Genomic DNA, 13,230 nt, shown 5'->3' on the forward strand with positions numbered 1-13,230 from the left:
GGTGGAGGAGGGAAGGAAAAGCAGCAACCCTGAAAGCTGAGGTTGGGACCTGCACTATCTCTGTAGGATTTTTTATGGAGGATTATGCCTTTTCTTCCATGGTTAAAGCCAAACCAGGCTCATGCAGCCCAAGTGGCATTGGCAGTAGAGACATGAAAAAGTTGCACCCACTGTTTCTCTTTGAACCCTACAAGCCAAGTGTTTCCCTAACTGCTCTTCTTCTGCTGTTCCAAAGCTAAAACAGTTTCTACAAGGAATAGCACAAGTAAGTCCACTGCTGCTCACTTTAAGTACAACAATCACAGTAAAACTCAGTTAATGAACCACATAAAAATGGCCATCTGGTTTTGAGCTGATTTTTGTTCCCTCTAAAGCTATTCCACTAAACCCAGCCTACCAGGCTGGCTCCCAAAAACACAGATCCAAACTCTGAGCTGCTCCATCCCCAAATGAGCAGCCATTCTGCTACCTGAGCAGTTCCTGGGATTTTTTTGCATCTATTTCTCTCAAAGCCAGGAATCTCAGCAGTTCTGCTGACAGAGTAAATGCAAGGATGCAGAGCAGAGAAAAGCATTTTGCAAAATGCATTTCTATTCATTGTCAGTGGAGCAGCACAGATACCTTCCCACTTGTCCTTAGGATAACAATAGCTGTGCCTTGTCAGCCAGCCAGCACGACAGCTCAGAAGGGGCAGCACAAAAAACTGAGAGCTCCAAGTTAGCAAACAGCAGATCCTGTGTCTGTTCTGCTGGACACTGCAGCCACTCACAGATAAATCCCTCTGCAAAACCAACACCCACCACTGATACATAAGATTTGCATCTTTTCCCTGTCAAACCGTAGCATTTGGGAACCTGCGAAGTCCAACACAGCAAGACAGAGTTTGAGCCAAAGATCTGCCAACGGCCCCAGGGGCTGCCAGCTTTGCAGAGTATGTGAGCAGGGACTGTGGCTTTGGGAAACATGTGAAAACCACTCTGAGAGCCAACAGGAAATCTGGGACTCCTCAGGCAACACGATGTATCCTGCCATGGAATAAGATGTTCTCAGGGGCAACCAAGGCATGGGCAGTGAGGAGGAGAGCAGGGGAAAGGGAAAAATAAAAATGTTTCTTATTTGTATAAATGATCAGAGGGTGGGGTGAGATGAAGGCCAGGGCAATGAGGAGGAGGAACTAAAATACTCTACAGTCTCAAGGGATTCAGGGTCACAAGGCAAGATGTTGGCTCCAGTTTTCTATTGCCCATCTTAGCAAGTACCACCTGTTTTTAACTAACACCCAGATACCTCCTCCTAGCACTAAAATAACCAAGAGATCTAATCCCAAATCTCCTGGGATTTTGCATTGAGGAGGCTGCCTGTAAAGATGGGATGTCAGACTTTTCAGCCTGGTCAAAAGCCATACATGGGGAGGGTGTTTACTTCTGCCATGCTGTGAGAGTGGCAACCAGCCCAGCTTTGACTGAGGAACTGCATTATCTGTGTATGAGAGACAGAGTGGGGCTGGGCAGGGGCTGAGGAGCTCAATGTCATGCAGTGAGAGGTGTGAACAGAACCAGGTAACACTATCCAGGCCGGAGGGATGGAGGTGCTAACTGCAGGATCACACTGGAGAGGGACAGTCAAGAAGAGAGGGCAAGGAGGAACATACCAGGGTTAGAAAGAAAATGAGAAATGACAGCAAAATCCTCAGAGCTTGGCTCTGCCATGCTGACACAAAACCTGTGAGACGGGGAGAGGGTTTTCTTAAATCTGAATTTCACATTTTTAAAGCCGCACACTGTAAGCGGCAAAGCACTTTTTACCTAGAGATCTGAAATGTCATGTCTTCCCTGCAGTGACATTTTGGTGACAAAATGCAGCTGCACTTTGAAAGGAGTTTTTGCTATTCACCTTGTCACTTTGCAGAACATCCATAGCACGTTGCACTTCCAGGGGTTTGAGCTGTCTTTGGAGGATCACGTTCCCTCATAGCACTGGGAACAGTTTTGAAGAACTAAAAAATGTGTTTCTTTCCGTGACTGCTCAGTTACAAAGTGCACTGTGTTCTGGATTTGTTCTGCTTGATACTGCCCTTACCAAAGCCAGGCTGTGGGTCTAGGAGTGAAAGTGTCTGTGCCAGGAAGAAATGGGGGAGAAGGTGACAGACTGTCTCAAGCCTGGACATTCCTCCAACTGGAATAAAAATCTGTCCCAGTGCTTGGAAGGGAGGTAGAAATTTAGTCCTGTGTGAGTGACTGATGGAGAAAGGATGATTTTATTCTCAGTTTATAAACGTTCCCTCATTCTTCACCTGAAAGCTTTCTGCATTCAAAGCAATATTATGTGCTAACAGAAATGGATAATGCCCAGTAATACCCTGCAGAATAGCCTGTTGTAAGGAGCAGATACGTTCTTCATGCCCAATAAAAGAATATGAACCAGCACTGACAGTCCAGCAGGTCACAAAAACAAAGCAACCATGTTTTGGACAGCTGTTGCAGAAAATAACAAAGTGTGGAGAGATGTTATCAGCAAAGGCAAACATCATCCAAAGTTATTATTTCCCAGGCCAATACTTTCCAATTGTGTCAAGTAAAGGTCTTTTTTATCACCTGATTTTTTAGCAGAGATAGGTAATGGTATTACAAAGTTAAGCTGGTAATTTTTTGGCTGAAGGCCGAGGAAAGAGGTGAATCAGAACAAATAATTGCCATCAACCCCTCACTTTCTGCCCTTCGGCACTCAAACCCCCACATCAAATTGAAGATATAACAAGAAATATTTTTTATATCCTTCAAGTGAATATAGAATTTTTGGGAATAAGTCTTGTACCAAGGTGGGATTTTGTGGCACCAGGGATGAATGCTGTGCTGCCTTGTGGTTTTACCAATTCCATGCTTGCAGTATTCCTAACTATTTCTAGCTTAGACCTCCTCATAGCTTTGTCAATGAACTGCACTTGTGATTTTAAACTATAGGTTCCAGTTTAGGTCTGGATCTTGTCCATTTCTGTTCCCAGGTTATGCAAACACCAGGACTGTTATGTTAGAGAGCATAAGAAAAACAGATGTGCACTCAGCTCTCAATTAGCCAAAGAGGGAGAGGACTATAGCCTGGATACAGCACAAACATGATCTACTACAAAGTACAAATTAAATAGGCTGTAACAACATAGGGCCAACAAGTTATACTGCCAAAACATGAAAGGACAGCAGGATAATTTTCTTCAGCATGCCAGTTTACCTGCAGAACTCACTGACACAAGGGGCTACAGAGGGCAAACCAGTGTTTGAAATGAGAAGTAGAAGTTGTTGACAGTTACATAAGCTTGGATAAATACGTCAGGGTTGATCAGCCCCCACAATTAGAGTTTCAAAGCCAATTGCTATCATCGGGTTTTATAACCTCCTCTGCATGCTTGGAGCTGGTCACAGAGACCTCCTGAGACACAGGGCTGGGACACATGAATCCTTGGGCTGACCCAGGTGGGTCAGTGTTTTTGCACACCCTCTCCCTCATTTTCTGTGCCTGCAGTATGTGAGGCTTTGATGGCACATGGAGCAGTCAGAGGATGCTGCTGCTGCTGCCTCAGGCACAAAACTCCTGTCCCCACAGGGCTCTGGGCCACGTCAGCACAGCTGCACACAAGGAGGGCTCAGGGCACCTGAGGAGTGCACACAAGTGGCACTTCACCGTGACTCTCTAAAAGCTGCTTTATATGCAAGTAGCTTGTCTAGGCAGAGCAGTTCCCACCCATCCCTCAGGACAAAATGAGGCTTATGAAAGCACAGGTTCCCTCCCAAAGCACGCTCCCTCTTTCACAGGGTAGCTCATGCCACAACCTGGGCATCTTCCCCTGCCAGGAGGAACACATCCTTGCAGTGGGAAAAGAGAGCCAGAGATGCCTCTCCTTCATCCCATGGCCAAGCTTGTCCACCAGGTATGATCCTGGTCTGGGACACTTCCCTCTGGTCCTTGGGACCTGTCACAGGGCACACCCAACACCAGCACCTCACCAGTTTCAAGAGTTTTTGTCACTTCCCCAGAGTGCTTGAGGGTCCTGGGCAGACAATTTGACAGGGAGGAACTTGCTCCTCACGGGCAGATCTGTTTCCTCGTGCCCCTCAGCCCTCGGACACGCCGAGCTCAGGCTGACAGCGCTGTCAGGTCCCATTCATTTCACAGCAGCCCGTGGCTCACACCTCCCCGCTGCCCTGCTGAACACAGCGAGAGCTCAGCAGAGCAGCCTCTGCCCTCAGCCGGGCCCTGAGAATGAGGCACAGCAGTAATTGCCAGCACTCATCACTGAGCAGTGAAACTTCAATGCATAAAGGCTTTTCAGGGTGTGAGGTGCAGGTAAGGGCTCCCGCACGCTGATGCTTCCAGAGCCCAGCCAGCCAGGAGCTCGTACCAGCAGCCTCAGCCCAACAGGTCCCTGATGGGGGATTAAAGAGGAAAACAAGCCCCAGCACCTCTCTTGTTAGTTCAAACTGTTCTTACCTGGAGGGTGGAGAGAAGGACTTGCAAGCCACTGGCTTCTTGTTCTGCCATGCTGCTCCCCACTCACACTCCCTCCTTGTGGCAGCAGACACAAAGCAGCTCGAAAGCCAAGCTGCCAACTTGCCTTGCTGCTGCCCCTGCGTCGTTTAAGAAATGAAGGACTAAACACAGATCCCCAGGCACACGCACACTGCTACCACCAATAATCACAGCAATGCAACTCTAGACCTCAGCAGGAGAGATAAATGTACCCCCTCCCTCCCAGCTCTCCCTCTGTGACGAGAAGATTAATTCCTATATAAAGAATCCCGGGGATTAAGGAAAGTGCCCAGGAAAGGTCTGGGTGCTTGGTGTGTGCTAGGGGGAGCGTGGGGAGGGTGGCAATAGCAACAAGAAAGCAGAAGAGCTACAAACCTCAAAGAAAGCCAGGGAGAAGGGAGGGAGCAGCGCTGGCTGCCTGACAGGCATTCCCAGCTGACCTGCTGATCCGTTCCAGACCCTGCCTGTGGCCTGCTCTCCGTTTGACTCCGTTCCAGTGAAACCGGAGCCCCGGGGAAGGCAGAGCGAGCGGGAGAGATGCCCTCGCTCTTAACGAGCGCTGACAACGAACGGAAGATACACCCGGCATGAGGGACAGGTGGAGCGGGGCTCAGCAGGGCTCCTGGCTTCCAAGCCTGATGATTGTCCCAAGTGGCAGCTGCTGTGGCCACAGGCAGTGCCCTGCAGGGCAGGGAGTGACATCTCATGGAAAGCCACATCTCCAAGACATGGTTTGGGGGAGAGTTTGCTCCAAGGGCCCCTAGATTGATCCACACATACCTATATCTGCCTATAAACACAGCACCTCAGAGCCTGGTTGGCTCCCTGGTGCACAAGACACGCTGTAGTACAGTTGTAGTTGTAGCTTGAATTCCTAGGAGGGCACCGAGTCCACTTTTAGCTTCGGCCCAGCGATATCAAAGGGCTTGGTAAACAAGAAGGAGCAGATAAAGAAGTTGAGTAGAGAGTTGGATGAGGATTTTCCAGCAAAATATTTTCAATGTGAAAAGGTCAGTTGGTCCCACAACAGGTATTTTTTTCTGCTTTCTCAACATCAAAATGAAATTTTTGGTCTTGAGAGATACCACTCCAGGATGGTTAGAAGTCTGTCAGTTGGGATAATTACTGGATATGAAGAAGACAAAGGTTAACTCTTATCTTTCCAATTTTGGGGCACTAATTTCAGTCTTTTCACCTCTAGAATTAAAGTTATTCTGGTGGAGTTCTTTTTAATTCATCCCTTTTGAAAGAATAAGGATTTTTGGAGCAGTAACATAAACCTGGGTCTCTGGGCACAAGGCAGATGCATACAGAACTCAGTGGCACACAAAGACACGGCAGACACGCAATGTGCACACACTGTCCTTTGCTGATGTCAGTATAAAACCCTAATCTTCTAAGAAGCAGTCAAATGAAGAATAAAACACTCCAGTCTTGGCCAAGGACTGTTTTCAGATGATGAACCTTCATTGATAAGTGCTTTATACAAATGGTAAGACTAATCCTCCCCAACTCATCCCAGCAATGTGTGAACAAATGGCACAAGCATGACATTCCTCAGTTTCTGTGTGTGCCAGCAGGGTCCCAGGATGTCACTACCAGGTTATAAAATGAAACAGATTAAAATGCCTTTGTCATAACTATGGAGACACATCAGTGGCTTCAAAGAGAGTGTTGGGAAGGCCATTCATTGATGGGCAAGATACTATAGAGACAGCTAGGCAGAATAAGACAAGAAATTTTCTTTCCTATAAAAAATCAGGTTTAAAGACTTTCATTTTCTTTAAAACATGTTTTATTTAAATTTAAAAAACATCCCTCACACTTCACGAAACACCATATTTTAGATATAGAGCTGGTGTTCAGCTATTAGAACACTGACTTTTTGGCCATTTTGGGTAAGTGTCCAGCAGCTTCCCACAGAAGTCACTCTTGTATCCTCCCACTACCAAAATTTGCCACACAAACACAGTACAGCTCTGGGGGTTCTTTCCCATCTGCAGGATTCAATAAAACCTGATAAGAGGCCACAAATAAGTGTGGGGAGAGGCAATGCAGGCAGTGCCCCCAAATGTGTTGGGTGGGAGGGAAGGTGGGTACTGGGCTTGTGAGCAGTGCCAACACATATCTCTTCTGCAAATTATTATAGTGACAGAAAACTACTTCAGAGCTAATTAGGAGCCATTTAAAGAAGCTCTTCCACATTGTCTTCACATTCTCTTTCTTGTGACAATTGTTCCTGTCAGCAGAGCTGTGTGGAACTATTAATTCCTGCTGCGTGGATTTTCAGAAGGCAGCGAGAGCTGATGGATGTAAGCAGGCAGTGGCTGCAGGCAGCCTGGATGCCCTGATCCCCTACCTAAAACACAACTTTGGCCTTTTTTATGGGATTCTAGAACAGATTCTCTAACTCACCAGTGGTCTGGTTCTTCCTCTCTCTGTGAGCTTTAGAAATAATTGCCAAAATTTCACCGCAAATAGGCCAACCCAAGAGGAAAGGGACACCAACATCGGGGGTTGGGGAAAATCTCTTGAGTTCCTCAAAATTTTGGGGTATTTAGCTTGGTTGTACTGAGAGAGTAAAAGAAAATGTTGTACACAGAAACCTCTGGAGCCCACATTTGATTTGAAAAAAGAGACAACTGAGAAAAGTGATTAAAGAATAAGACTCTCATGAAAGACCCCAGCAGAGACAGTGATGTTTACATTGATGTACAGTGTACAGCAAAACCCCTTTGAAACCAAATTTTAAGCTATAAATCATGGAAACTTCTAATTATTCACCATTCCCAAGCCATTTCTTCCAGAATTTGTTGAATTTCCCATATTGTTGCTTTCTAAGAATAGGAGGTCCCCCACCTCAACACACAAAGGCTGAATGAATTAGGAAACCCACAGGGAGCTAAATGCCAGAATTAAAGCACTCAGATCCTCCCATTCATATTACAATGCAAACTCAGTTTGAAGATTAGCTTGTTAGTTTATATCGATGGCATTGTTGTTTCCCCTGTGCCCTCAGGATTATGTGAACCTTAAACAAAATGAAAATTAAACTCCTATCTCCAGCTCCCTGCTAGTGCCAATGGTCTTGTGGGGAGGACAGAGGGGATTATGAACACAAGGCAGGACCTCTGAGCTCTCTGCAGGTGCTGCACACACTCAGTCCAGCAATTTCCTTTCCTGGTGCTCCAGGGCTCAGGCACACAAACAAGCTAGAGATGTCATCTGATCTCCTGTAAATATGTGTACATACACTTAGCCCGTGGCAAAGGGAAGGTAATTCAGGATCATTTCACCTACATTAAAAGAGAACTCAATCCAATTATTTCACATTTTATGAGCATATGAAGAAACCATTAGCATGGATCAGCTGACATTAAGTAATACACTAAGCACAGAAACTTGTTCTTGTGATTAAACCGATGTTTTCCCTACCTGTGAAAGCCTGAAGTTTTCCTCATAGATATGTTGTGCAGCTATAAAATTGGTAAGCTTTCATCCAGAAGCACTTTTGCTCAGATAGAGCATTGCATTAGAGTGATACAAGGTCAGAAATCTTCCTGGATGAGACAATCTGGAAGCTGATGAGAGGAAGACAGAAGTCCTCTGCCAGGTATCTGCAACCACAGTGTCATTGGTTCGATATTTATTAAAAGCAGAAAAACCATACAAAGAGATATAACATATTTAAACAACATTTTACTTTGTTATTAGCGCTTTTCTATTTATTCCATCACCTCCAAAACAGAATTCATGCTTATCCCTCTGAACACTGCAGAATCACATTTGAAAGTAATTTACAGGCTGAATCAAAATTACCCTAAAGAAGTCTTAAACACCACAAAAGCAGCACCAGACTCAATACCAGCAGAATAAAGTGACCAGCCACAGCCAAGCTTCACATCTCCTGTCCAGAGTCTATACCAAGGAGTTGCAGAATTCATTCTTTTCTTTTTTCCTCTTTTTACATTAGCATTAAATGAAGTCCAAATACCAAAATCAGCTTGGAAACCTGTGATTAACCTGAGGATATTTTCCTCCTCATTCTCAAAATATTGACACCACTTTCGCACTCACATTGCACACCTGATTTCTAATAGGATTGATTCAATTTTTAAACCAATGAGATAGATAAGAAAATAGGCAGATTCTATTAAAAATGGGAAGAAAAAAAAAACTAATTGGATAAATTATTCATTCCAAAGCCAGCCTGAATTTTATGAAATGCAGTTGAAATATCACTGTGTAAAATATCCAGTTAACTGTCCATATTTCATTTATATTAAATAGAGGATTGACTTCCCCTATCAAAATTATATGTAGCCAAGAAATATATCTATTTAAATAAAGGGATATTGCTTTTTCTATTTGGATGCTTTTCTCTCTAACAAACACTTCATTTTCATTCTCTTTCATTCAAGCACAATGCTTATCGCAAGTGATTGCCAAAACAAATTCAATATATTTGAATGTAGAGGACTGATGATGTTCCATTTGTGTATGACTGTGCAGAGTTTCACCCCTCTGAATAATGTCATGTTTCCCCCTCTCTCTGGAAATAATTCACTCTTCTACACAAGGGAAAGGGTTAAAATCAAAGTGAAAACACAAGTCATGACAGTGAAATTGATTTTCAGATTCTGCTGGAAGCAACTCAAGGCTCCTGAAGCCACTGGATGGGAAGATAACACCTGGGTGAAAGCCAGACCAGTGGAAACTGCTGGTGTTACTGGTTTAATGGGAGGCTGGGACTGTACAGAGCACCAGGGGCAGAGAGGGGAATGGGCAGGCCTGGCCAGGGCTTGGTTTTTCTGGGAATGTCCCCATCCAAGCTGATTTCCATTTGCCACTGCCCAGTAGCATGGCCTGGGGAGAGGGTTTGGCAGGGATAGGACAACAAGAATGGATTTAAACCAAAAAAGGATGGGGTTAGGTTGGATATAAGGAAGAAATTCTTCCCTTTGAGGGTGCTGAGACACTGGCACAGTTCACCAGAGAAACTGTGGTTGCCCCATTTCTGAAGTGCTCAAGGCCAGGTCAGACAGGACTTTGAGCACCCCAGGATTGTGGAGGGCGTCCCTGCTCATGGCAGGGTGTTTTATTATCTTATTTCAAAGTTCTCATACCTTCTTGGTGATTTCTCATGGCCAGCTCCTTGCAGCACTGACTTCTTCACAGCACAACCAAGAAACTCCAACTCTCTTCTCAAGCAGCTAACCCACTCTTTTGTAGCACTCATATTATTGGACACAGCTGTGGCCTATTAAGGGCAGGCCTGTTGCTAATCTTTGGTGATTAGCACAGCTGCAGCTCCTCAGGTGTGAGATTGCCTTCTGCACTATTCTCTTACCTTCTATCCCTCCACAAGGGGGTGAGATGGAGTGATTTCTAAGGTCCCTTGTAATTTTAAGATTTTATGGCTCTGTGAAAAGTCATATCTTAAACACACAAACACAGTTCACCTTGAGAAAGGTGTATTTAATCTCTTGACTGCTGTGACTGCTGCTCCCACTTTTTCCCTACGGAACATCTTGCTGTGCCCTTCAATGCCTCAGACAGAGCAGCTGGGGAATCCCTGCCCTTTTCCTGAATGCTGCAAGTGTGTTCCAGTCAGATTCTACCCATGGAGATGCTGATTGCACCCAGTGCCCTGGCAGAGGAAACCCCTGTACCCCTCTGAGCCTGTGAGATTTGTGGGCTGCTGCTCCTCTGGCTGGTGATAGACCCTCACAGCATGAGAATCCCTGTCCCACCCCTGGCCAAACAGCCCATAATGCCACCCCCCTGTTGAATGATAACAGTAAAGATGTACTAAAGAAGGAAAAGAGGAGGATGAAATTATAGAAAAATACTTAAATTAAGAGCTTTGGTGCTTTAATCCTCTTTGGCAGATCCCTGGGCAGCAGTACAAGGCAAAGCCCTCTTTATCCTGGTGCTCAGTAAATGTTTCTGCTGGACAAAACATCTTTTCCCACAGATTTAACTACATCAAGCTTTTCTATTACTTATAAAAAGAAAGCAATTTTTTCGTACCTTGACAGCCCCTCTTTGCCACCTCTGCCATCAATTTTATTTTTTCTGTTAAAAATGTCTCTGTTCTAATTTAAAAGTTCCCAGCACTCCCATTGCAAAACTGAGGACAGACACACTCAGGAAGAGGAAGAATCTGGTTTTTTGAATGTTTAAGGAAGTGGACTTTACATCAGCCAGATGCAGTAGTAGACAAAACTTTCCAATTAGCAGAACAAATTGTGTTATATCTGTCCTTTTTGTTTGTCTCACATTTAGCATCTCTGACACACACAGTATGCAAAGGTGGCAGAAAAAGAAAAGGTGGTTTTGAAAAGGTAAGAAACAAAGAAAAAAGAGAGAATTCAACCCAAATCATCCCATGGTTTAAGGAGTCCTGCAAGTGAAGTAGAACATGGAAAGTTGGGCTGGTTTAGGTGATACAATATTAGGACTTAGAAAATTAACTCCAAAAAGAAGAGTTCTCCACTGCAGTTTTTGTAGTAGCACATTCTCCTTCTTGTTTTGCATTGAGGTATGATGAATATCAGTCATCTGTCTCATGAGGAAGCAATGACAAAAACAATGATGGTGGGAGAATCCCTATCCTGTTTCCCCTGGGTCCATCAAAACTGCCTAAATCTGGAGCTGAACTCTCCAAATCTGAAGGAGTCTCAGTACATACACTGAGATTTGGCTAAGACTAAATTTGAGTAATGGTTTGTGACCTAATAAATTTATCAATGCTGTGGAGGCCTTGGAAGGAGCTGTCATCATGAGAAACACAGTTGCAACTGAGGATGGCCTGTTATTTGCAATACTTTGTCATCAAAATCCTCTCCATCCTGAATGATGAACAGTTCTCTATAGGAATAGAGAACACAGCAAAATTTAAAATGCAGGGGAATTTATACTGTGGGGAAGGAAGTCATCTCAGAGACAGAGAAGCTGTAAGACAGAGGGACAGCATTTGTGTACATTTCACTTTGACTGATTGAGAGCAGGCAGGGTTCCCCGAGACTTGGCTCTGGAAGCACCCAAGAGGATCTCTTAGGAGATTAGGTCTTTCTAACTTTCCTCAGAAATACTTTACACTCTCAGCCCCGTGGATGTGCAGAGCAGTGGCTTTTTGCAAAAAGGAAGGAAGCAGTTCAGAAAACTGGCCCAGTTTTTCCCCATCCCAGACCCAGTGCAAACACACTCTGCTACCGGAGCAGCTCCTTCTAACTTAGATCCTTCTAACTTTGCTCAGAAATACTTTACACTCTCAGCCCCGTGGATGTGCAGAGCAGTGGCTTTTTGCAAACACTCCAGATGGAATTGGTTCAGAAAACTGGCCCAGTCCCAGTTTCCCACATGCCAGACCCCAGTGCACACACACACTGCTACAGGAGCCATGTTATGCCCACACATCCTCTCTCTGGTTGCAGCTTCTGCTTCCTCTCCCCATCCTCAAGTTTTTATCCCTGCTCTGCCTCCCTGGAGGAACCTCTGCAGACCTGCTGAAGGAGATGGTTTGGTACCACTTCAGAAGAATCTTCATGTCAAAGCTCAGACCCTGTGGAAATAATCCTGGGCAAAAGCTGTTTCTGGGAGCAGTAGGGTTACTGAAGCAAGGCTTCTTACTGAATGCACTTTCACAGCTGACCAGCTGTGGCTGAGAGCACAATCTTTCCAGCTGAAGTGCTTGGGGCAGTCCTTTCCACACTTTCCTGGTCCACAGTGTGCTAGGAATGTCCTTTCCTCACCAGTGGTACATCATGTCTCACTTATACCCAGACACCTATTTTTCCTAAAACCTTAGTAACTACATTATCTTTGGGATTTCTGCTTCTCTGTACAACTCATTTTGACAAAGGCCAATGAGCTTGTAAGTTTTTAGGGCAAGGGAACAAAATCAGAAAAGGGAGGATTTTCTCAATCATGTTTCCAAATGAAACTAAATTAAAGAACAGCTGTTGGAATAAAAATCATTCAATGCCATTTTCACATAATCTCTGAACACATCAATAATGTGACCCACCATTGTGGGTGGAATGTTCCAGGCCCTTTCTGCTCAAACCTGTGGTGGTTTCTATGAACATGACAGAATTGCTAACAAACCCCAGGCTGCTCCTCTTGTTCAAGCTGTGGCAGCTCATCCTTTTAGCTGTGGATGTGCCTGGTGCATTCCCTGGTGTGTCCATCAATAGCTCTTGACACGTGCAATATGCAGCAAATATTAATCCATCAAGCCTCACAACCCCCTTAATTCCAATACCCCTCTTGGGGAGTGAGACAATTTTTTTTCCAGCTTACACTTTGCAAATCCAGGAAAGAGTCTCTCAAGGACATGTCCAGCCTTGGTGGCAGAGGGGAAGGGACAGCACAGGTCACACAGCCCCCAGTGCCACCACGGGAAAACCCAAAGCAAGCAGTAATATCTGGGATGGAAAGGAAAAAATGTTGTCATCTATTCAGTTGTTGCATTTTTCTCCCCAAAGTCAAAGAGGCTGTGGCCAGGTGCACATTTGTCAGCGTTTCAAGCAGGCAGAGCTTATTACTGATGCCGGAGTGTTCATCTGAACATCTGCACCCTTTTGTCCTTTGGGCAGCATTTGGCGAGCCCTTGGTTTGTCCCAGCAAGCTTCTGTGTGTGCATCTGCCTTGTTCTGGAGGCAGGCTCAGTGAAATCATGAGGGCTTTGACTCATTTCTAATG

At 45.0% G+C, this 13,230-nt stretch overlaps 1 protein-coding gene and 1 long non-coding RNA gene across 2 annotated transcripts in view; both read right to left on the bottom strand.

Annotated features, from left to right (window-relative positions):
- Window positions 1-4,545, bottom strand: part of AGBL1 (AGBL carboxypeptidase 1) — a 268,424-nt gene extending 263,879 nt beyond the window's left edge. Inside the window, exon 1 of the mRNA XM_058811454.1 lies at window positions 4,483-4,545. Within this exon, the coding sequence (XP_058667437.1) occupies window positions 4,483-4,533 (51 nt within the window). The 5' untranslated portion in view covers window positions 4,534-4,545. The remainder of the gene's footprint in view (window positions 1-4,482) is intronic.
- A 1,891-nt stretch (window positions 4,546-6,436) lies between these two features.
- Window positions 6,437-9,714, bottom strand: LOC131562169 (uncharacterized). The gene is made up of 3 exons (XR_009275131.1): window positions 9,648-9,714; window positions 7,957-8,138; window positions 6,437-7,754 (listed from the first exon to the last, which is right to left on the bottom strand). It is a non-coding gene; the product is annotated as an uncharacterized LOC131562169 (long non-coding RNA).
- Between the last annotated feature and the right edge of the window lie 3,516 nt (window positions 9,715-13,230).

This window comes from Ammospiza caudacuta, chromosome 10 (assembly GCF_027887145.1).
Source record: "Ammospiza caudacuta isolate bAmmCau1 chromosome 10, bAmmCau1.pri, whole genome shotgun sequence".
In the NCBI taxonomy this organism is placed as follows: domain Eukaryota; kingdom Metazoa; phylum Chordata; class Aves; order Passeriformes; family Passerellidae; genus Ammospiza; species Ammospiza caudacuta.